Source organism: Apaloderma vittatum, unplaced genomic scaffold (assembly GCF_000703405.1).
Source record: "Apaloderma vittatum isolate BGI_N311 unplaced genomic scaffold, ASM70340v1 scaffold23523, whole genome shotgun sequence".
NCBI lineage: Eukaryota > Metazoa > Chordata > Aves > Trogoniformes > Trogonidae > Apaloderma > Apaloderma vittatum.
This window is the reverse complement of record NW_009710206.1, coordinates 7,919-33,342: the sequence shown is the minus strand read 5'-3', so window position 1 is coordinate 33,342 and position 25,424 is coordinate 7,919. Positions and strand designations below refer to the sequence as shown.

The 25,424-nt window shown below is 45.7% G+C and overlaps 1 protein-coding gene across 1 annotated transcript in view; it reads right to left on the bottom strand.

The window, feature by feature from the left end:
- The window catches only part of NTN4 (netrin 4), a gene marked incomplete at its 5' end in the record, with an annotated part of 42,136 nt that overhangs the window by 11,589 nt on the left and 5,123 nt on the right, over window positions 1–25,424 (bottom strand). The window contains 3 exons of the mRNA XM_009867228.1: window positions 3,056–3,244; window positions 4,128–4,254; window positions 15,301–15,567. Coding sequence (XP_009865530.1) covers window positions 3,056–3,244; window positions 4,128–4,254; window positions 15,301–15,567 — 583 coding nt within the window. The remainder of the gene's footprint in view (window positions 1–3,055; window positions 3,245–4,127; window positions 4,255–15,300; window positions 15,568–25,424) is intronic.

Sequence of the window (25,424 nt, the reverse complement as noted above, 5' to 3'; positions counted from 1 at the left end):
AGAGTCATCAGATTGCTGTTTTAAACAGTAGAATGTCTCATTTTATTGAGTACACACCTATTCCTGAGCAAATATTATATATACTCTTTGCCTACAAGAATCTTTAAAGTATCCTTAAAGATTATGGCTTAACAACTCCTTTATTTACTTTGACCTTGGTATTTTTAATTTTTCAGTGCTACCCTGTGGTTGAGCAATAACGGTGCCTTGAGCCAGAAGCAAGCAGGCAATGTCGTTGCCTTCCCAGAAAAGAATAACAGGGCACCATGCATGTCTCTTGTTACTGTAGACCATGGCATGGTCCTTGGAAATGTGCCAGGCATAGGCTGTAATCGGTCTTATATAATTTAATTTAACAGCCATTAGTCATTTGCTACGGCCCTGCAAGCTGTTGGGCTCCCCCATGAGATGCTGGGTCCCTGGGTGCAGTGAGAAGCCCCGGCAGCAGGAGACCAGAGGGAAAGGGTGAAGGGGTCTTAGGGATGAGAGCATCTGTGAGGGTTTGAAAAGCCCAGAGAGAAATGATCTGTGTGTTTGGAAGGAAGGCATTCAGATAATCTCTATGTTTTTGTGGAACACAGTTTCTGCCAGAGGAAAGTTGTCTTCCTGAGATACTTGAGTACTTCATGCTTCTTAATTCATAAATACAAAAAAAAAAAAAGAGTAACAAAATAGATGTACTTAATGCAGAAGGTAAATAAACATAGACTTCTCACTGTACTCTAAGCTGTTTTACAGTTATTGTCAAATATATGTTACCTTTGGCCTTTAAATACCAGAGTTCGTGAATACATACTGGTCCATAAGAAGGCTGGATTGTTGCATTAAAGAGTGAAGGAAACAAATTTACAGTCTTTACAGTCTTTACAGTCTTTACTCCAGGCACAGGTTTTTGGGATGAAAAAATGTGGAAAGTGGAATAACACGGGCCAGTGATTTAGAGATGAATGCAGAAAGCCAAAAGGACCAAGCACCAGCAAATGTCAACAAAAATACCCATTAATCATCTCATCTCTACAGCTTCCTCCCATCCAGAAGCACTGGACGAATCTTTTTAATCAAGTCTCCTGGGATTTGGCTAACATATAGCTAATGATGTGATGTAATGCCTGATTTCATTAGCACAGGCACACGCACAGTGTTGGCAGCCTTCCCTTCGAGCTGTGGCTGTTTCGCAATGATATGTCCCGAGACCTCTACTTCCATCTGTTTTTGCAAGGAAGGAGGCCCTAAGTTGGCCAGCACAGGAGGTGCCGTTTGATTTCCTCTCAGACCCTCTAAACAGACACAGGATTTGGACCGAGTGTTTTGGCACCAGGAAAACCCTTGTGAAAGTCCATCTCCTCAACAGGCAGCACGAGACGTCACAGGAGGTGGTGGCCACTCCTGTCACCTCCTAGGTGGCCAGAAGACCGCACTCAAATCAGTGCCAAAGCTTGACTTGGCTTCAATGGCCTTGGAAAAAGTGTGTGCTCCTTCCTGATGGGAGCTGGCATGTAAAGAGCATCACAAATTACAAACCTATCTTAGGTAGTAGAACCCCAGTAAAAGCACATCTCAGAGCTTGAGGGTCCCATACAGAATTTATTCCAGGATTTTGTCTTGTGTTGTATTCCAGGAGTCAATTCATGCAATTGTTTTGTTTTTTTTTTAATTAGCAAGGCTAAATTAATGATTTAGTAAAAAACCCTCAAGCTTCTGCTTTAGGTTCAAGTGTAAGATTTAAACTTGTTTTTTTAACTGGTGAGACTCCAAAACAAAAGTTCATTGCCTAAGTTCTGGCAATAATTACAGAGGGAAAGTATCTGAAGTTTCAGAGAATGAGATTTGAAACTTTGATGTATACAAATAGGTAAAGAAGCTTTAAAAAGCCAATAAATTCATGGTTTAAAACTCCAAATTTGTGTACATACTGCAGCAATGAACTAATTATTTACACAAGTAATGGAAAACTGTGGTCAATTCTGTTTTCACAGAGAGAATTAGGGTTGTAAAACAGTTGGTTCAATGGTTGCTGCTCCTCCTTGCAATGACTGAAAGGTGGAGAGGAGGTGGACTTCTGCGACAGGCTGGCAATGCTGCCATGAGTCTCACAAAGATGATGCTTTGTGAGAGAGCAGAGTGAAAGTGGTTGTCCCCCACATGACTCTGCAGACACAAGTGAAACCTCACACACCCTCTTGGCCTGGGGTGCAGCTCCTCATCCCAAAAGGGTTTCTCTACCTTTAAATATAGTTATTTCTCCTTTGGAGGAGAAAGATGTGCTCAATGTCCTCTCAGATTACACAAGCAGGGTGTCAGTCAGATACCTTTTCTGCCACTCATGAAGATCCTCCTCCAGATTTGGGTCAGTGAGGAGAAAAAAGGGTGAAGCTAGTGGGTGGCTGTAGGCACAGAGTGAAGAGCATGCCTGGACCCTATATTTAGCTGACCAGTGTAATGTTCTCAGTGTGGTTTGGGGATCCAGAGTCCCCCACAGTGAGTCACCATCCTCACAGTGGTCCCTAGGGAGTGTTGCTTTTGGATCGCTGCTTTTGCTTGGGAAATACTTAATTTCACATCTGGCCAAGTCATTGCCTTTGGCCTGGACTGCTTGGTGTCACACCTTCTGCAGTATCACTTAATTTGTGTTCCCATCTCTCCCTCCATACCCACCTGCTCCTGCTGTAAAAAGGCACTGGTGGGTGATGCTATTTATCAGTTGCCCCCCTGCTGGCTGAGGCACCCCGCTTCTGAGGCTGTGGCAATCACCAAACAAGGAGAACATGCAAACATGATCCAGAAATAGCAGGGGAAAGTCAACAAATCATCTTTCCGCCCCTGCTCCTAAGCTACAGGGATCCTCAGGACAGATTGTCAACAGCACCTGCAGGTACTCGCCCCGTAAACCACACCATCGCTTTTTGCAAACAGCATCAAAAAAGGGAATTCAAAGAGCTCCCTGTCCTTCACTGAAGCAAAGAGACTGCTCCAAGGAGACGCATGAAGATCTCACTTTTCCTTTGATATCCTCCCACTTGACAAGAGTTTTACTAGTAAAATGTTGCTGACTTACGTTTGCAGGCATCCGGAGCAGAGAAGGGCTTCCTGAAGTCCCGGTAGAAGCCCGGCTTGCAGCGCTGGCAGTGCTGCCCTTCTGTGTTGTGCTGACAGTTATCACAGATGCCGCCGCTGCGATTGCCTGATGCCAGCCACGCATCCATGTCAAAATGACAAGTGTCAGCGTGTCCATTACACTTGCATGCTGAGACAAGCCAAAGGGAACAGAAAGACTCATTAAGGCAATGAAAGATGTTGATTTACAGGAAAAAAACAAACCCAAAACATGTTTTGGAATGGGAGACCTGATCTATGAACCCGTTATTCACTCAAATGCATGAAATACTATCACATTTTCATCCGCGCTTCCCAACTTCTAGAGGTGACATTTAAGAAAAAACAATTTCTTTAACTCTTTTTTTGTGGTCAGGCCATGCTCATGCCTGCAAACCTTCCTGGGGAGGTAAGGTTAATCCTCATTGCCCTGCTGGCTAGGCTGCTGGTCTTACTGGAGCAGACCATGACCTCAGCAGTCCTCTGCAGCCTGCACTCACCCCAAGCATCCCTCCTGGGCACTGCTGAAGTAATCCTCAGGCCTCCCCGTGGCTCCTTCTGCTCCCAGCACCCAGTGGGTGAGCAGAGCTCACGTCCAGCAGCATGAGCTGGACACGGATATCTGGCTGGACACCTCCTGCGAATGTGTTTGTCAGTAGTGCCCATGCAGAGGACAATGCTGGGCCCCCATTGCCTTCAAGGGAATCTGGGAGGCTGCAGTTTGCTCACAGCAGAACATATCTCAAGGAGACATGCTTGGGTCCCATGGAAAGGCCAAACCAACAAACCAGACAGTCTCATAAGCTTTCCAGGTGAGGGGCTGTGCAAACATACATAATGTGACCATACAAAAATAAGGTGGGCACTGGACAGTAGCAGGGCATCGAGTCTCCACTCACTGAACTGTTTCACAAGCACCTGCCCGCCACCCCAGTATCTGCTGCCTCTTGGGAACACAGGAGAAAGGCACATAAAGAGGAAGCATTTTGCTCAGGCAGAGGCTCTGGAGACACAGTTCCCAGGCATCTACTTACACTGACACTCTTTGGGGGCTCCGGTTTTGCCATCGGCAGCCTGCCAAGGCTGGTCGTTGTAGAGCGGGGCGCAATGCTGGCAGTGGGACCCTGCTGTGTTGTGCTTGCACATGCATTTCCCATGTACCTAGGAGGGGAAAGAGAGAAAGGATCACCCACAGCAAGAGTCTCTGGGGCACAAGTAATGCCCATATACAGGAGATACCGCACCAGTTAGATGTTATTACATAGACGAGAAAGATGGCTAACACAACGTCTGCCTTTACTCAACGGCAAATATTCTGCAGTTACACTTTCAATTAGATTAGTATTTGTGGATCTATGTGTCATGGTATTGTATATCATACATTTTTTTTAGAGATTTTAAAGGATCTTTAGCAGAGTTTCCAGCTGCAGCATGAATTTCCAGGAGAGATTAAAGACAAGATTCAAAGCATCCTTGGGAAACACTGTAAAGCCTTTCTCTTCTTCTCCCTTGCCAATATGGATACACCTTTGCAATACTGCAGGAATAGCACCCATGGCACCCAGCTCTGCGTGCCTAGCCATCACTAACACCAATAAGTATGAGAAAAAAAGAAAATCAACCCCCTGAATCATAGATACCTGCTCATCGTAGGCAGGATTTTTACCCCACAAAGGAAGAACCAAGGATAGCACAAGGACTATGAGTGAATGTACTCAGAATATGTTCATGACAGATAGATAATTTAGCCGCTAGACAGCCTAGTGTAAGGGGGTAATTAGAGATGAAAAGCCAGTGTAGCACGCTTGGTGCCAGCTGCCCTGTCAGCCGCTGGCATTACTCACACTGTTGGCAACTGCAAAGAAAACAGGACGTAGCCAGAGGGCAAGAGCAGCCCGGCAGCCCCTGGATGCAATGAAATCAAGCTCTGAAGCAGCACGGCTCTGCTGGCAAGGCTGAAAGCCCTGTTTTTTCCCGTGGAGCGTGGCGGGCAGCTACCTACTATAGTTATTTTGGTGGCTGCCTGAGCTTGCAGCTTTACTCTGCTCGACGTTTTGCTTTTAAATACAGTTTTACTCAGAGCATTTCATCTGGAAGTCTCTCCAGGTGTGAGATACACAGCCAGGCCTGAGGCACGACTGGCTTCCTACGTTTGCTGAGACATGAGCTGAGGGGCGCCTCACCACCCCAGTGCCACTTCCTTCACCAGTCGTGGGGAAAGTGATAGAGAAAGGAAGGCAAGAAATTGAGCACGGTTCAGCTTCTCCTGTTGCTCAGTAACGAGCCAGAGCCCTCACCCTGCTCTGTCGGCGCGGCCCTGCACGCATGGCATGAGTTGACCATAAAACCAATGCACCAGCCACCGGCTGCTTTCAGCATTGGGAACAGCATTGGGCATTGGGAACGGCATTGGGGTGGTCAGGGTGCCTGGTGATCCCGCCCAGAGCTGGGGCATGGCTTTAATTGCTACTGAAAATTGCTTCTGTTTAACTTGTGGTTTTACAAGTGTGCTGTTCCTAACTGCATGACTGGCTGCCGAGACCTGCTGTGGAAATGATTCCTGTGAAAAACCTGAACAGTAAACAAAAGAGAAGAGGGCCTTGAACATGTTGTAAACAGCTCCTGCTTGTTACGTAGGTGCACAGACACACACACACACACATTCCTGGCTAATGTTGACTTTCTAATTTATTTATTTGTAATGAATAGATTTCAGCTGCAGTCAGACGTAACCGGTATGGATAAAACTTCAAAACAGACCTTGAAAAGATTTTCAGCACAATGCAAGTGGAAAAATCTTTCAAAAACTTTTCAAGGAATCCTTTCCTGTCTTATAAAAATGTCTGGACCATCAAAGCAGGAATAAGCAACATATAGCACAGCAAGTGAACTGCATAGGCAATGGACAGATACAGATGGAGTCAGACAGAATGTGCAAGCCTCTAAGCTAAAGCGCAAACACTAAGATAACATCACTTTCTGTCCTATTTGGCCTCATCGCAGATATAAGCTGGTCTCACCACAGATACTAGTTGCTCTGTCTGGCTTATCATATCGATAGATGCTTAAATGCGTGCTACTGTTTGAAAAGAATGAGAAGTAAATACAGAAAAGAAACAAATTTGCAGAGGCAATATTTAATTCTCAGAGTGTCTTGTGTTTTCATTTTTTCATTTTTGCTATCACCCACAAAACATTCTTCAAACTCTCAGATGCCTCGCTTTCCTAAATTATCAGCTTCCAATAAAATTTGTCTTGTTTATTTTTAAGGCAAAGTCCACACACAAACCTATGTTACAGAGCTACTTCACACACATTCAAAAGCATCCACCTGCACGGAAACAGAGATTGGTTAAACTTATACTGGTTGTGTGGTCATATTCTGGTGATTTTGATGGAGCCCTAACTCTTTGATGCCATTTTTGGTACAGGTTTCTTGCAAGCCCTTTGGTCATTGAGTGGTTAGGGCTAAACAGGTTGTAGCAGCTTGAACAACATCTGGGGCCACAGAAATCCTTCAGCTTGTTCCTCACTGGACGGTCACAGCTGTTAGGGCAGGGCACCCACCAGACCTGGCACATGCGTGATCAGGAGAGAAAGGTGACCTGAGGGAGCCAGAAGGTGCCATGGTCAAAACCAGGTGATCCTTTGGTGTTTTGGTGGTCATAATGCAAAAGTAAGAAGCATATGGGAGAAGACTTGCAAACAGGGCTAAGTGTCAGACACAGGGACTCATGGGATTACTGCGAGGATGCGTGCTCCCCCCGCTTGTGCCTGTAGCCTGCAGTCTCGCCCCTCAAATTCAGTTCCTCCTTTGCCAGAGCTGCACAAAGAATCAGTAGGGACTCAAATCAATCAGCCAGCAGCTGCTCAGCATTAATAATGTTCGACTCTGAAGCCCAGCAGCACCTAAGAAACCCTCAAAGGATTAAGCACCCCAAGACACCAGCAGAGAGCAAGGCAAAACTCCCCACTGAGGAGCATTCACCGCCTCAGGCATTTTCTGAAAGCCCAAGTACTGTATAATAGAGCATGCCGTGTTGCCAAATAGGGGGAAGTGGGTGAAAATAAAACTGGAGAGGATGGGTATCCCAAGAACCTGATATGCAGCCATTAATTTGGTATGCAGAACTAATAAGCAAACCACTGAATAGCCATGTGCCAACTGATTTAGATTAATCTGCATGTGAACTCTAAAGAAAGAGGCTTCATAAACTTTAAAAAACTGCTGCAGCAACAGCAGGCTTATGGGGTCTCAGATGCTGTGGCAAGGTGCACTGCAAAAGAGCCAAATTTGGAGATGGTGCAAATCAAGCCAGCCAGTGTTTAGATAGACCCTGAGGCAGGCAGAGCATGATGCTCTTGGTATTGATGGCTTGTAAAGGTATGATGCACCTGCAGGGAAGGGAACAAATGGTCTGGCTGAAAAGCTTAAAAAATAACAAAATAGCTCAATTCCGACTTCTGTGTAAAGGTAAGCACAGGACCAGCACAAAGGTCTGTAGGTTTTGGATGCCCACCTGACTCGGTGGGTGCTGTTGCAGCCCTGGTCAGGAGGAACCACATGTTCCCACCCTTATCATCATGGCACTGCTTTACTGTCTCCCAGCGTTTATCACAACCAGATGCACTAGTATCTTCATCAGATGCTCCCTCCCAAGATGAGGTCCCACTGTGGATCCTGCACACCCTCCGCTCACCTCGGCACTGGCCGCGATGTCCATTGAGCAGCCCAGCCTGACATGCACGCTTTGCAGCCCTGTCCTGCCCAGGCCCCAGTCTTCGGGAGCAAGCTTTACAAAAGGTAGCAGGATTCTCAGTTCCTGTGGTGCTGAACCTTTACAGCAGTGCTACTCAGATGGGCTGGACCCTGAGAAAACTCTGTCTCTCTGAGGTTCTCCCAGGCCTCACGGTGGCCCCAACCCGTCCTGGCCAGGCAGAGCAGGGTGTGGACCCACTAATGAACAAGCTGAACAGCTAAATGGTCGGTCTGAACCAAGTGAAGGGAGGGAAACAGCGTCTTTAATAAATTCTTTCTCAGTGCAACTGTTTAGTTAATACCTTTGTTTTTCCCTGTTCCTTTTTTTCACAGAAATTTAAGGAAAGTTGGACCTAAGTGCTTCAAAAACCTTGCCTCAGGCTGATGTATTCTCTTACAATAGCACTGTAATTATTACTCCCCCAAACCAGATCTGCTTTAAAAAAAATCTCGCCATCCTAGCATTATCCCATTGAAGAAAACCTCTCTTTTTCTTCTACATAACTCCAGCATGACAGAAGCGATTTTTATGCATCGGAAACAACAAAAGAAGGTGAATATTAGTGAGCCCTTTCTTGAAGCCCATAGGCAGACAGTTTTGTTTTTTAATTTTTTAAGTTATGAAGAAATACTGTGACAGCTGAAAACAAGAGAAAGACAGTACAAGAAGAAGGGGTTACAGAAGTAAAAGAGCTGTGGTGGCAGGTGAAAAACAGCCAACAGATTGTCTACACCATGCAAAATTAATGCCCGTAAGAGCTGTAGGAGGGCTAGAAGCAAGATTGTGGTGCCCTGTAAACTCCTCATCCTGCCATAAAGCCGCTGGGAGCTGGGGCTATGAAACCAGCCCAGCAGCTCTGCTGGGATCCAAGGTAGGGTGGGGAAATGATGTACCCAGCCTTGTGTATTTCTCCATCATCTCTAAACTTTTCTGAAGGCAGAATGTGACCCCATGCATTGACAAAGGAAAGAGGACATTTTTTCCTCCCTTTTCATTCGCTTGCCATTTACATTTAACTGTAAGACGTACCCACTTGGGTCATTCTGGAGCATCACTAAGTACACAAACACAATTCCCAGTACGTCTCACCCCTTTAAGCATTCACACGGCTCTTGACTCATTTTAGCAGCAAAGCATTCTCATATCATTTTTCATTTTGTCATGGGGTCTTTACATCCCAGTTCACTTTCACACTGTCTCCCTTCTCAGCTCGACAGCCCTGTCGCAATGTCAGTCTGTTAGAGGGCACAATGCAAACTGTGTTACAAAAGTTGACTTCTGTAAGATAAATGAGCGACTGATTTCTTTATACAAAGACAGTTGCTAGGGCATGCTTCCTTCCAGAGTCTTTTGTTGATGAATTATAACCTTCCAGTGCTTCCTTTCAGACTGCAAATACATAAGGTTTTTTCTTTAGCCAAATCCTATAAAACACGTTTCCCCCTATTTATCATGTTCCAAAATACTGGGCGGTGAGAAAGAAATGCTGCATCGAGGGAAAAACGCTTCTAGTCACCTGTTATTAATTGATTTATGTTGTAAGCACTCTCCCACTATATAATGTCCAACACAAATGCACACTGTAAGAAAATCAATGTTCCAAAGACATGATAGCATAAATAGGCTAAATAGCTGGGAGGGGAAACTACTTTTCATAGAGTTTCTTTCTTGGAACTGCCAAGATTGTATTTTTTTAATCTCTTTTTAACTTTCATGGAAAATGGCCCTAAAGAAAAATCGCAACATTCATGTTGAGTCTCTAACGATAACTTTTCAACTGTGTTGTTGTGCTTGAGCCCCTGTGCCAATTTTAGAACCGGTGCCTACTGGCTGCTGTCAGTGCACAGGGAGATATTCTTTCCCAAAGCACCAGACAACCAAATTTATGCATGAGAAAATTATCATATCCTATCTCGTTCTTGTGAAAGAATTCAAAGCTTGTTGTCCAGGGTGTGGGGGCTGTCTGGTGGGGTTTTTTAAATTCCTTGTACAATAGGCTTCTGTCAGTGCTTCTGGAGAAGACCTTCAGCATCATTTGATGTTAGTAGCACGGTAACAATTTATAACAGCCACTGGGTTGGCCACATGGGAAGGGGGAGGAATTTTCACCCTGCCTGACTACGCAGAAGTGCTTTAGCATGATAACTCAGTTTACCCAGGATCCCAACCATACTGAATCCCCCTCACCCTCTCACAACTATAGAAGGAACCTGGAGAGAACAGCTGGCTCATTTGGGTACATCAAACATTTGCCTAAAAATCAAAGTGAGGTATATCTAGGGTTTGGTGCCTAATTGCCTGGCAGCTGCCAGAAATCAAGTTCAAATGCATTCACTGAACAGGTTCCTGAGCTGATTTGTCTGTTCAGCCTGGAAAATGAAGCACAGTTCCTGGACAAGTCCTTGACTTACACTGACACAGCACCTTGGACTACTAAATAAGCATGTAAGTGTAATTGCAGCAGCACCGTTTCGGCACAGCAGCAGCACTACACCGAAGTCCTTTAGGCACGTGTCTTAAGTCCATTGAAACTTCTTCATCCCTAAGTTCTAGTTTCACACTTCATTTCTTCAGAGCAAAGATAGATGCTGTATCACATTATTAAAACCGTCACTGAGGGAAAAAGAGAACTTGAGGATGATCAAAACCAGACCTCTTAATTTGTTCTCACTCTGTTCAATGCAGGTGAAAGATGAGCAGACAGGGCTGCACTAGCAGCTGTGCAGGAGAGGAAAAGAGAACAGAGTGGGAAACATTAGATACTTGATAATACTGGATTATCCATGAGATAATGAAGTCATCAACTGATAGCGGGATCTCATCTCACAGGGGTAAAAGCAAGGACACAGGCCTCTAAGATTGATAACTCAGGCCAACTGTGAAAACCACTTAGCTGCTGCAGGACTCTGCAGTCAGGGAGGGCCAAGGAGTCTCTGAGATGGATGAATTCCTGTGCTCACCTTGAGACAGAACTGCACAGCCCAGGCAAGTGAATTTGCTTTCCCCACTTTGGAGTCCTAAACTGCAAAATCCCACTTATCCCCAGGTTGATCTCCTCTTTCGCAATCCTTGTCATAGTTGCAAGCAAGCCATGGGGATGCTTTAGCTGTTAAGAGGCCAAGCATGCACTGCAATAGCTCCATACTCAGAGGTACCAGCAAGGGTTGAGAAGCTTCTATGCTTCGGCCAAAAAACCAGTCTTCTCACAGCCACTGAAGATCGGGAGGGACGTCCTGTGTATGTGAATCCATTTCTGTACGCACATTGGTGGTTCACCATGTAGTGCAGCTCACAAACTGATCCAACTGCTTTGCACAGTACCATGAGAGATACGTTTGTCCATGCACATTTTTTTCCAGGGCATTTATTGGGCTGTTGCTGGTGTGATTTGGGTAGCAACCCTTTGAATGAACTTAAGAGGAGCAGGGAAGAGAAGGAACTGCATCTGTATCTCCCTGACAGCTGTCTGTCACACACAAGTGTAGAGCAAGGGACAGTCAGGATCATGGTACCCACAATGAGCAGCCGTTGCCATCATTGGAAGGCAGCCACGTCTTCTCTGTAGTCTTCCCTGAAGGCCATGAAGAGATACCTTCCCCTAGAGCAGGAGCCTGACCTGTGTATTAAGAATTCGCCTAAAGAGTGACATAGCATTTTTGATGGTTAAATGAACCCAGGGCTTTCCTACATAAACTCCTTTCCAATTTAGGAGAAAGGGTGGGCAGGGAATTGCCAGCAAGCTTTGCTCTGTGGTACCCACACAGAAACTGCCACAGAGAGGAGCATCTGGTGGTGAGGGCACAGAAACAAACCTCTTATCAGGCACTGGCTATTGCCTTTTGCTGTTGGGGCTAACATGAAATATTTTTTTTCTCACAGTGAATGTTTGGACTCTGTAAAGCCCACCTTCGCTTAGACTTATCTCAGAAGGATTGCAAAGAAGCTTATCCCGCTCCAGTGAATGTAACTAGTGCTGCCTCTGCAGGAGTGGAAGTAGCCCCTCTCTGTCTTTGGAGCCACTCTGTTACTACCTCACGGCCAAGCTTGACCTCTAGTCTCCCTTCAGCCACTCAGAATATTTACCTTCAAAACTGTCAGCTTCTGAGCACATGATGGCCCAGCCCTTGAGAAAAAAAGAATCTGATGGGAGGAATCCTCTGGCAGTGTGTTGAGTTGATGTCGCAAGCTGAGTGGAGCACCCTCATGCCTTGGGTCAGGTCCCCGCAAAAAATCTGCCCAAGCAGCAGCCACCAGCACCCTCGCAACCCCATGCAGCTTTGTCAGATCCTCTACAAGTGAGATGGCTGAAATGCTTCCAGTCACTTTGTGAGATCTGCTTGACACCAGGCAGCTACATCCAGTGCTCCCAGGACACCCCAGCTAACTGCTCGAAGCAGCCCAAGAGAAAAACAAATATATTACATCTGGGTCTTCTGCTGGCCAAGTAGGAATTGAAATTAAGACTGCAGTTAGGATTTTGCCCATGGGCTGAGACCAAGTAGGGGGTTAAGAAAACTTGCACGCAATTTTTATTTTAAATTTGTTTTGTTTTTTTTTATAAAGGATGAAGGACTTGAATATCTCTCCTATGAAGAGAGACTGAGAGAACTGGGGCTGTTTAGCCTCGAAAGGAGATGGCTGAGATAAATATCTCTAAGATAAATATCTGAGGGGTGGGTTTCAAGAGGAGGGAGACAATCTTTTTTCAGTGATGCCCAGCAGAAGAACAAGAAATAATGGGTTTAAGCTAGAACATAGGAAGTTCCACTTCAACATGAGGAGAAACTTCTTTACTGTGAGGGTGACAGAGCACTGGCACAGGCTGCCCAGAGAGGTTGTGGAGTTTCCTTCTCTGGAGACTTTCGAAATCCGCCTGGACGCGTTCCTGTGTGGCTGCCCTAGGGGATCCTGCTCTGGCAGGGGGGTTGGACTAGATGATCTCTAGAGGTCCCTTCCAACCCTGAACACTCTATGGTTCTATGATCTTTAACTTGCTTAAATTTTGATGCTAACTCCCTAACTTAGGAGATGTTCTTAAGAGTGCTCTGGACTAAACAAGCATTATAACAGACTCAGATTTTATAATGATATTATGAAATGGTAATGTGTTTCCCAGCATTCGCTGTCCTTAGTTTCACAGTGAAGGTTCTGCTAAAACCACATGTAGGTAAAGTCACATATAGGCAAGACTGAAAGTCCCCGTCTCACACTTGAATGACTAACTGTAATTCTTCAGAATTATCTTTTATGTTACTTTTTCAGGAATAATGTACACAAATGCTCCCTCTCTGAAATCCAATTCTCTTTTCACAACTTTCTCTGACTTCTCCCAGTTAAGCAGCCACAGACACTGCAATCTTCTGTCTTGTTTCTGTTCATTCACACACACGTGTCTTGCCATAATCTTGAAAATAATCACCTCTACCCATCTTAAAGCAATGCACTGGCAAACCCCAGCCTTGTATGCACAAATGGGGTTCCACCATAATCCCCAAATTGCAGCAGCCTCACACCAGGCAGGAGCCTGGCATGGACGGGGCTTAGCCCCAGCTACACCAGTCCTATGATGGAAAAAGCAGTAGTGGGAGAGGAAACATTTCACCACTCCTTGATTCGCCCTGCAAACCACGTGGTTATGTCACCCCTACACTGACACAACCCTTATGGGACATGCGGAATGAGCTGTAAGGCACAGCAAAATGAGTCAGCTTTACTGTGAAAACATCACCTTTGGGACTCCTGCCACACGTACATTTATCATCGGAGTTGAATTTCCAGTCCCCTCAGGGCAAGCATAGGGGCGCATTGCTATTTCTTATTTTGATTTTCAGTGTTGTTTTGGCACTTGATTCCTTCCCACAGCACCACTGGATACCTGTGCACTATGGTTTCCATAGGCTACAGCCGTACCGGCAGCATATTTGGCTGTGGGTTCTGTTACAACTCTCAGCGATGCTCCAGGGCACACTCCCACGCAATCATATCCCACCAAAATAATCCTGAGCAAACAGCTCCTTTCAAAGACTTTTGCTCATGGAACATCTGTGGGAAGCAGAGCAGTGCTACTTGAAAGGGCCTTATCAATCGTAGCTTAGCACGCTTTCAAATTAGTATATTTTCAAGATGTTCCAAGACTAGTTCTATTAGAAGGAAAACGTACTGTCTGATTCATGTCTGAGACCATCATTTAAGTGAAATGAGAGCTCCCCAAAGAGCTGGACAGATGCCAGGCCTTACCTCTAGTAACTGCCTTATGTTTCTTTCATGATCTTTCTGACATTATTCAGCACAATATGTTTCACTGCCCTGGCTTAACCTACTGCCAGTGAAGCCAGGACTTTCAGAGCCAGCGAAGCTGGGCAAAAAGGACAAGATGTGTTGGGGGCAGTACCCTCACACCAGCAGGGTGCAGGGATGCCATGCTACAGGCATCCAACACATTGGCCGCAGCTGTGCCCTTCACCTTCCCAACAGGTTAGTGGCTCACTTCTTTGGGACATGAGAGGACATGGGTTTAGATCTTGGTGAGTACCAAGAGATTTGAGCTCAGAGCTCTTGTGATGCAAGTCCTCTCAAAAATAGAGGACAGGATTTTTATCCAGAAGATGGTATTGCGAAGTGCAGTAGAAAGCCTAGGAGTGAGAACTAAAACCCAGCTCTCTGGCTCCTCAGTTCAGGACCCAACCCAATATCTGAGGATTCTCCAGATGCAATAGCAATCACAAGATGCCTGGTACCTTTGGAGAAGCTGTCCTCCTTCTTGGTCATCAAAACACCCTACATTTATTATCTTTTAGATATTGTGTTATCACAAGTCAGCATTTAGGGGAAGAAGGGAATTAGCAATTTAGTTTTATTTTTTAAAGATCCACATGAAACTAATAAATAAATTACTGTGGAGCATCCTTGAAGGAAGAGAGTCCAAGGCACACGGGAAGCCCACTGCTTCAGCCCAACATGGAGATCACCTCCTTTGTAAAGACCTCTTTTATAGAATCATAGAATCATAGAATTGTCAGGATTGGAAGGGCCCTTAAAGATCATCTAGTTCCAACCCCCCTGCCATGGGCAGGGACACCTCCCACTAGATCAGGCTGCTCAGAGCCCCATCCAGCCTGGCCTGAAAAACTTCCAGGGCTGGGGCTTCCACCACCTCTCTAGGCAACCTGTTCCAGTGTGTCATCACCCTCAGGGTGAAGAACTTCTTCCTAATGTCCAATCTGAACCGATCCTTCTCTAGCTTTAATCCATTCCCCCTAGTCCTTCCTATCACTACCCGACATCCTGAAAAGCCCCTCACCAGCATTCTTGCTCACTGCACTTGGAATTCAGAGCATCACATATCAAATACTGTACACTTGGACCTATACCACATTCTATACCATCCGTATTATTTTTAAAACTCTGCTTTCCTGTAGGGCAGGTATTGTTGGGCACATGTACATACCACATGGAAAACACCAGCTGCCTTGACGGGCTTGAATCCGGCGACGGGGACGCAGTGGTCAGCATGGCCATTGCAGAAGCAGCTGCCCTTCACGATGAAGTCGTAGACGGCGTAGTGCAGGGGCTGTGGAGGCCGGGGGGGTGGGCTGGGGGGGGGACAGGTCTCCAGCAGCCGCACCCGCAGGTTGGTGATCTTCAGCTGCGCCTGGGCTTCTGCGCTGTACGGGTCCTCCGCGGCATAAGGCGGTGACAGGGCTCGATATATCACCTGGGCAAAGAAATGCAGCAAGGGAAGCACAAATGAGGATGTCAGGCAGCCCTGGAGAGGGGCAGAGGAGTGGGATGGTGATGGGAGCATCCCCTGGGAACGCACACCGGGCTCCTGTGATGTTCTTTGCAGGAGCAGCAAATCCATCTCCATCCCAGTGTGCGTAAAGTGACACCCTCTGTGACCCCCTATGCCCCTTTACACACAAAGTTCAGACTCTACTGGTGTCAAGTGACCTTTTGTCATTAACTTAAAGCAGAGTTCGGTGCTGCTGGTATGTGCCATGGCCCAGCACAGGGACCAGCAGTCCTGCAGGCAATGCTCAGGTGGGGGGCTCTTCACTAATCTTCCCTCCTCCAAAATGGGTGTATTTTTTTAACAAATAAAGTTCAGATTTACAAATATTTGGCTCCTATCAGTCCCAGGCTGCTTCCCGGTGGAAAAGTGATTAGGTGTAGCAATTAGTGACAGCAAGCTGATAGTTGAGAAAACCAAGATAAGAAAGAAAGAAAAGTGGGGGGCTTCTGAAACTTAAACAAATACTTATCAGTCAGTCTTTATTTTAACTTCGGTCTGATTGAATAGGTAAATATTGGCTCAAACTGAAAACTGAGAGCACTAGATAAAAATAACGAATTTTCTTGGAAATGTTTATTTTAGAGTTGTTGGTCTAGCTGCCTACAGTAAGACATCAGAAACAGCATATACTTCATATAACTGCTATTGCCATAAAATGACACATTTATGACACATGTATTAGCTGCCAGTACTTTCAACTTACAATGACACTTTCTAAATAGTTAAATAGCTCTTCACTGAATAGCCACTGAAGGCTTGATGAATTACAACATTTATAATACTTCCATCAGTCACCCGATGAGTGTTTGAGGGTGTGATGCAACCTAATGACTCCCAGCAGCGGCTTAAAACCTCCTGAAACAGCCCCGCTGCCTCGCTGATAACCACCCACGCCACCGAAATGCCGGCCAGCCTCCTGCAGATGGCAGGGAGGTGCGTGGCAGTGAAGAGTGACCATCATTTCTTGCTAGGAGGTGCAGCGTGTTGCCTGGTGAGAGGCAGCAACATAAGCCCGCCAGTGCCACTTAGGGCGATTGCAGCCTCCTCTCCCTAAATCTGCTCCTCCTGAAGGATGCGGCTGATACACTTCAGCTGATGAAGGCTTCCCTTTTATTTCACCAGGATTCACGGATCCTGGAAATAATGACCCCGGTGCTGCCAGCTCATCCTCCTGCAGGCTTCGCCTGCCGGCTGCCACCCTGGCCAGCCCCACCACTGCTGGCACCGCTCCTGGCTGGGACCTGGCTTTTCTCCAGATCTGCCAGGGTCCAGCCAGAGGAAGCTTTGTCCCGGCCTGTAAGGAGATTTAGAGCTCGTTTTGGAGCTGAATGGCAGCAGTGTGCTTTTTGTGCGGCCCGTCGGCTTGCCAAGCGTGGTCGCGACCAACGTGCCGGTGACAGCGGGGCTCGGGCGTGCTGGTGCTGGGTGCTGTGTGCTGGCAAGCACGTCAGGGCTGCAGCCTGCTGCTGCCGTCCTGCAAATGTTCCCTCCCAAAGGTATTCCAGCATCTTCTGCTGGAAAGACATCAATTAGGGAGGTTAACCAGGAAAGGTGGTCAGAGGGCAAGGCTGGCAAGCGGTACACCCCTTGTGAGGAAGTGTTGAGTCTGATGAGGGATATTAATAACTAGTAACACATTTCAGAAGTTTCTTTTTTTTTTTTAACTCTCTTTCAGAAACATAGAGAGGTTCTTTTCTGCTTTCCTAAAATAAAAATTTCAAGCAGATATGAACAGAAACCCAAGTGAACCCAACTATCAGGCGCTGTACTGATAAATAACAGGCCCCAAGGCTTGTTATTTACCCAAATTTAAATCAGTGTCTCATTAGTGGCTTTGTGAACACAAGATGCTTTCAGATATGGACAGAAAATTCCCTGGGAAACATCCAAACTGGAGACTTTTATTTTCTTTTAGTGGAGATGATGGAAAATGCCAGGCTGAGAATTTTCAGTAAAAACTAGCATTTTAGGTTTCTTGCTATTACATAAACAACATCTCAGAGAATTCTTTGTTTGTCCTGATTCAGATGAGAGCAGCAAAAGAAATACATAAATGGGAAAAAATTATGCTAGATACAGCTGCAGGCTTTCCTCTCATCATTTTCAGTTTTTCTTGTTTACCTGTCACCATTTAATGCCACGTGACTGATGCCTGTATTTCTAACAAAGACAATCGCAGCAAGGAAATCAATAACCCTGAGCATCTTCATGTGGAGGGAGTTAAATCCTGTCTGTGTGGAATTCAGGGGACGTCATGCTGCTGACTTCAGTACAGCCGGTACTGCCGGTCAGGCCCTAAACTGCTACAGACATTTCTTTTTATGGCCACTTGAAAACAGTGATGCTAAACACAAGCCCTATCTGCAATTCCCAGGGGCCGTGGGCTCTCAGCTACTCCTCCCAGCTGGCCCGTATCGGTTCTGCCCGGCAGCCCTGGCCCCCGCAGCAGTGCATCGTAACGGGGTGAGCCTGGCCTCCGCTCTGCCAACACGGTAAACATATTCGCCCCTCCCTCCCAGACGCTGGTAGCTCTGCTTTAATAAAATACAAACCATTCATTATATTATGTAGAATGCCGTACAAACAACAATTCTCTGCTCTGTGCCAGCAGATTGAGCCAGAGCCCCCAGAGGCTGTGTAATAAGGTCAAGGATGTGTTTCTCAGCAGGATTTCCCTGTTCCATCATTAACCTTGCTGATTTATCCCAGCCCATCTCAGAAGTCAGCACACTGCTGGGACCAAGTCGCCCTATGGAGCTTTTATGGGTGTGCACCCCTGTGCTGCCTAGCACCCTTGCTCCATGTACACACATGCATGGGTTACAGCTTTCCTGCTTTTACCTCTCCTTGGACTTTTCTGTGCAACTGTCCCCCTGACAGGACTGACCCTGGTCTGCAGCATCCCCTCTGGGAACAAACCATGGCTTGCACAGAAAACCTGACTGGGTTTTCACACCTCCAGTTCTGCCGGCAGCCCCTGGTCACCACAATCTCAGCCAGAATATTGTTTACTTTTAGTGGTGCAGGGTAAGCATGTAGGCAGGATTTGAGAAGAATGCACTACCAACAAGCACGTGAATATGACAACGGGGGTTTGTGAGCTCAGCATCTCCCTGGTGCTGCTGGGCAGGACTTTGGTCCCACTGCCTGGCCAGGGGCCACTGGCTCCTCTGATGGACTCTGTTGGGCCAGGGTTCCCCAGCCACCCTGAGATGCTCATGGTGGCATGCCCAATCCACAGCCATCATTTCTTCTTCAGCTCCCTGGAGCCCTTTGGGTTTATCCTGCTAAGGTCACACAGAAAACACATGTGCCTGCCTCAACTTGCAGGGACAGAATCTCTCCCCAACAGCTCCACCACCATAGTCACAGTCTTGGCTGACACAGGTATGTCATGCCAATGTTTTAGCTGTCAGGGAAGCCCTCTGGCCAGATACAACGGCAGGGGGGATGGCAATTCCCTCCCGCCACCCAGAGAAGTTGCTACTTGCAGAGCCGTCAAGTCCATCCCTCTTCCTACCTCAAAAGTGCTGGAAGAAGTCATGCCCATGGGTCCTGCCAAAAAGAGCTGTGTCGTGATTGCACAAGGGAGATAAATAGCTCAATGAGGTACAGGAGAACATCCTTTTTGATAGATGATGCTGTTTCTGTTTTCACAGAGCAAGGTCTCTGCCAGAAGAAAGCTCCACCAGGCACAGGGGAATGCACCCACACCCTCAGTAAAGGAGCAACCACAGCAAAATCTGGCAATTCACCTGCAGTGAGCCGCACCGGGAACCACCTCACGGTGACCAGACCTCCAGCTTTCCCACTCAAGTCCATCTGCATGCAGGTGTCTTATTGACAATATGTCAGAACTTGTTACAACATTGGGTAGAAAATGTGACTTCTCCCAGTAGTCAGCACCACGTATGGCAGAAAAGGGTGGGAGGCCAGGATCTTTGCACCAACAGCTCTTTAGTGCATAGACTAATCCTAATTTTCTATTTTGCAGAACACATAGGAAGCAATAGATTGAAAACCCACAGAACCTGTATGCAAGACATGCCATACTATATCCTATCAGAAAGATATCAGAATTACCTGTGTTGCTAGCTCACTGTAAATCTTATGATATCTGGTATTTTTCTTAAACGTTCCAGGAACTGAATCTTTATCTCAGTTTCCCTTTAAAAATAAGTATCTAGCAATGTCTCATATCTGAGCAGCAAATATCACAAATCAGAAGGCAAATAAAAAGAACCTCTGTATTTAAAACAAAATATCTAGTATTTGGGGTAATGTTCCTTCCACCTCACCTGGAATTATGCTGTTGGATCCCACGTTCTATAAATGCAACTTTTGCATGGAGCAACCTCAATAGAGGAGTGATTTAAAAGTCACACGAGTTTTTTTTGGTGGGGAAGAATTCTCTCTGCACAGCCAAACAGGAACTGTACACTGCAATCCCCAAGTAAGGACTTCCACAGCTACACCTCAAGAAGGTTGGGTTCACTTGACCCTCCTACTGGGATGCCTGGTGGTGGCAGGAGGGAGGCCACTCCACTCCCAGGAGAATAGGAGCAGAGAAGTTGCCCCACAGCACTTTGTGCATCCCATGGAGTAAAAATATTCTGTTCTTCAGCCAGATCTGCAGTCTGGGCACATCATTACATAGACACCCTCTAATAAATTTAATAAACAGCTTTTTTATTTCCTTATGGGCTCTCATGAGCAACTCTTGCTCTGTTGATTACTTCTCATGGTTTTTGTCTTAGCGCCACAAGAAGCCTTAGCTTCTTGCCATTCCACAGAAGCAATAATGTAGTCCTGTATATAAATAAAGCAGCAGCCATGACATGGTGCACTCAAGTAACCGCTTGCACCACAATGACCTTGATTTATAAATACATAAAAGTCCTTTTGCAAGAAGTACCCTAGTATGTTTACATGCGAGAGGCAATGAAAGGACATCTTTATATAGATCTCTGCAGTGGGAAGGAAAATGCTAATGAATGATGCTGAGAGCAACAAAATAGGCTCTGAAGTCAAAGTTGCCTGAGGAAGTCAACAGAATCAATGAAAGATTTGCCACCAGCAAAGCCTTCTTGATGAGTCACAGGTGCATCCATAAGCACTCTACAATAATGACCTATCTATAGTAGTGATTCACCTATTTGGCTTACAGGCATTTGATAAATTCAGTACTGCTTTATTTCTTTTCTTGCTGGTGGTTTTATTCCTTTCAATGTATTTTCCAGGAACACAGGAAAAAAAAAAGAATACTCATATATTCATAAGGTTTCCTGTCTTCTCTAAATAGAGAGAAAGCAAAAGCAAGGGAGGATGTGCATCACCATATAAAAGAGCATGTGATGTGTAGGTAAGTGTTTAATAGATAAGGTAAGGTTTGCATTAGGAGTCGGCAATGTCTCTTGGTATGCAGGCACTAAACAAATGTGGCTAACTGGCCTGTATTATGTGGCCCTGTTGAATCTCCAGATCACTTTAGTTAGTGCCTAGACAAGTCTCTGAAAATGTAGGCAGTAAAGGTGCTGGTGGAGCTCTGCCAACACATCCAAGACTTCATCTCTTTGCCTCCTGAAAAATTTCCCTGGAGGTCGCCAGGATCCTTGACCTCTCCGGCAACAATCAGTCAGATGAGAGTACCATCTTCCCACCTTCCTTTCGACATCCCACCACACAATTTCATTGGATGAAAATAAAACACTGATAGGTCGTGTCCGTCTTCATGAAAATATTCTTACCAGAAAAACCCCTCTCCAGCTCAAAACAGCTTAAAACATTTGGATTTCTTAATTTTCAGTCAATAGTGCTTCTCTGAGAACTGATACTTTATTCCACATTGACTTTATTTTGTCTAATCATTACTTTCACTCATCAAACAGAGAGAAATAGTTTCTTGGAACACAAAACCCTTCCGATGCATGATATAATCAGCGATGCACTAACAGGGAAAATAATTATTGCTTTTTTCTCATCTTCAGAATCACTGTTTCCAAGGCTTGCATCATCCCACATAGGAAAAGGAACCAGTACGTTTCAGCTGACGATGCAAAGAAGTCCTTTGACTCATCACCAAGAAAGATGGTATTTAAATACTCTTCCCTCCAGCATTTCCCCTCCTTTCCCTATCCCCGTAAAGATTTATGTTCTCAGCCTTGGCCTGCCAGCAGTACCTGTTGTGCCTATGGAAGACCAAGAAAACCTGGAGCTACCTCTGTAGAGCCAGACAGAGAACTGGACTTGCTTGTTCATAGGCAGGGCTGTAAGAAAAGCTGCCTCACTCCCCAGAGCTGCAAAATAACCCCTTCAAGAGCTTCTGAGCACAACACACCACTGCAAAAGCCTGCAAGGCAGCAGTAACTGCAACCGTACTAAGGATCAAGGAGATTTCTTTCAGCCTAAGAGCAACCCGATTTCATGAATATTTTTCAATTGCTCTTGTCTATAATGAAAAGGCTTTTTGTCTACAGAACTGGCTGCTTAAACCATCCAGTTACCATGAGCTACACTTAATTTTATGAAAATAAACACCTGTCTGAATTATATGCAAATACACATCATCAAAAAGGTCACGAGAAACAGCACCCCGCTTTCAACCCATAGTTACAGATTTTTAGCACAGCAAGGAGGGATGCTGCAGAGACATCAGTGATACGGAGTCATGGCATATATGTCTAGTAAGTTTGGTTTTGGACATTAACTTTTCTTCCTGGAAATGTTATCCAGGGAGAATCTGAAGACTTTACCATTTGTGTAGGATTTTGAATGTTAGTGGACTGGATATCTCACGCTGACATCCATTGTGCATGGTGATTAATCTCAGATTAAGTCCCTATGAGCTTTTGATCCAAAACTTCTCAGACGTGTCAATGCACTGCTTTAGGTTACACACTTCCAATGTAACTGGTTGTATCCAGGAATCCCAAGGAGAAACATGGCAGCCCTACTTTCCAGCCAGCGAACTGGGAGCTGAATAAGTTAGCCAGTCCTCCCTTCATGCCAAAAATGAACTGTGAAATGAAGCAGTGGGGTGCAGTGCCTCAAGAGAGGCTCTGGCTGCGCCACTAAAATCCTGTGGCACTTTTCTCAAGGGAAGCAATAGTCCCGCTAACAAGGCCAGATGCCAATTTAGAGAATTAAATCCTGCCTACCCAAATTCCTCTTGTTTCATGTGGGTACAGAGCTCTCCACTTCCTACATAAGAAGTTTAGAAAGTGTCTCCTGGAGCCCTGGGACCCATTCTGTCCTGCTGCTGGCAGCCTACAATATACCCCCTTTCACAGACTGGTCAAGCTTCCTCCAAGGAATAAATTGTTTTAGCCATAATTGGGGACTGATCCTGAAGCCCTGATCTGCAGTTGTTAGAAACTTGTTGTTCTAAATGGGGGACTGCTGATATGCACTGTTAAACACTGGCTACGCTCCATCCCAGACACAGCTGCATTTAAAGAGCTGGCCAAGTGTAGGGCCAATCTTAAAGTGCCAAAAGCACTGGGAAAGCCAAGGAGAAAAGGAGATAATGAAACCTTCCTGCAGGCTAGGTGCAACAGGGGGAATTGTGCAGAAGATCACTGAGCAGGTTGGGGAAGCATCTTGCTCCACACATGCCCTGGTCCTCCAGAGACGCTGAACACCCGGTAGGCCTGGCAAAGGGACACATCATTTCTCCAGGACTGCCTGCAGGAGAGGGATTTGTCACAACCTGGTTCAGAGATCTAGCAGTATCATCCCTCGTACTCCACATATGGAAAACTTAAAAAACAGGTGCGAGTGCCCAGCAGTTGCATCACTCAGCCCTGATGGTGACTGAACTCTAGAGGGAAAGTATCCTTCATGGCGAAATTCCTCAGAGACAAAATGTTCATCTCCATATATGTCCAGAACTGCCTTCATCTCTTGTCCTCTCAGGCACAGGTTGAAACTAAGTTCAGGTTTTACTTTTTTCCCTGAATCCTCTTTTGCTGCCCTGTTACTTATAGGGAGAAGCTCCCCATCACTCCACCATGCCAAAGCCAGTGGAAGGCTTCTGTGCCAAGCCACAGAAGGCTTGGAAAGATGGGCTTCCCTGCCAGGAAGGAAGGCTTGCTGGTCAAGCCAAGAGATGCACCTCACCATAGCTGTCAGGAACAGGGCTGGTGAGGGTTCAGCATCCTGCTGGTGTGCTGCTGCTGTGAGCAGCGAGCCTCATGCCACGCTGGCCAGCAGGCACGCATCCCGCTCAGCTCTCACAAACCCTTCCTGGCCACCCCCCACTGAATGGTCAGCTGCCACTGCCTCAGATTTCTAGGTTCCTACATAATTTCATTGACCTCTATCTGACGTTGTTTACTTCATCTCACTACTCCCCCAGAAATCATTATTCTTGTGCTTGTGAAATAATGGCCCCCACATCCTGGTAAATTTACTGATATAATGCAAAGAGCTGGGCTGGGTCTGGCCATCATCCCCACCATCCTTGGGCCCTAGCTGAAGAGACTCTCCTTTACACATGGCATTTCTGTACAGAGCCCAACAATTTCTGAAAGACAGAACGATCAGGCAGATGCTGTTAATTATTTTTTTTTCCTACAAAATGCACTTTGATAAAGTATAGAGATGGAACTTGAAAAATGCACTTCCCTAGCTATGTCCTCATGTGTCCTGAGTACTGCTGAATACTGGCCAGAATCCCTCTTTCATTCTCATTAGTTTGGGCCTTTGTTTTCTTCCTGTGCAGACATCAGTGGCATAGGATGATAAAAAAAACTATTTTGCAGCTCTCTCAGCCTGTTTTGAGATTATTCTTGCATATTTGCCCAGGTTCTTTGTGGAGTCCCAAGTCCTGCAAGTGACTGAACTCAAATCTCCCATGACCCATGAGATCCTTGGAGGATCTCAGATCAATGAACATGTAGCTTCAGTTAAGGACAGCAATGGTAAGCTTAAAATCCAAGATTATTCAGGCCTAAAAGACAGGCAAAATGGGCAAAAGCTTCTAGGCTGCAACAGAGTGCTTTTATAACCCCAAATTAGAGCTCCAGAATAAAAATCACTGAGCATCTTTAACTCCTGTTTGTGTCAGCAAGTGTTACAATTACTCACTGTCTGTCAGAGCCAAACTTGTGAGAAGCAGGACACAATTTACTTCTTCTCTACACAGGTAATTGCAGGTAAAACCAGTAGGACTGGTGTCCAGATCCCTAAGAAACAGAGGCAGGCTGCATGCAGTAACAGTGCAAGGTAAAATATTTGAAGGTCTTTCTGCTACAAAAGGCTCAAAAGACACACACCACACAGTAAAATAGCAGTCTGTGCTATTTCAAAAGTTAAAAGCACATTAGAATTTGTTGTTGGAATATAGTCAAAGCTGCAAATACGCCTCTTCTATTAATAGCAAACAGCAACAATAGCTGAAGTCTCCAAGTGATTTATTAGCAGTATTCTGAATAGATGAACACTCAAATAAGTTACTAATTTACCAAAATCTTGTCAAGGAGACTCTGCTTCAGTAAGTCCTTTTATCTTGAAGCCTGTCTAAATGAGGACACTCAGGCGAGCTAATCTGAATTGACCACAGATGGGAATGTAAAGTGAATGAGATAATTGCATTGCAGAGTGGACAGTCACTCTCACTCACAGTTAAAGAATTAACATCTGCTAAGGGGCCCTTGTAGATGAGCCCTGAACGGCGATCTCTAGCCAAGCAATAAGTTTAAGATTAGGGTGTAAAAAAAGAAATATTAATATGATCTGAACAATAGGAGGGAAGATAGCCTTTTATGCATACTAATAAA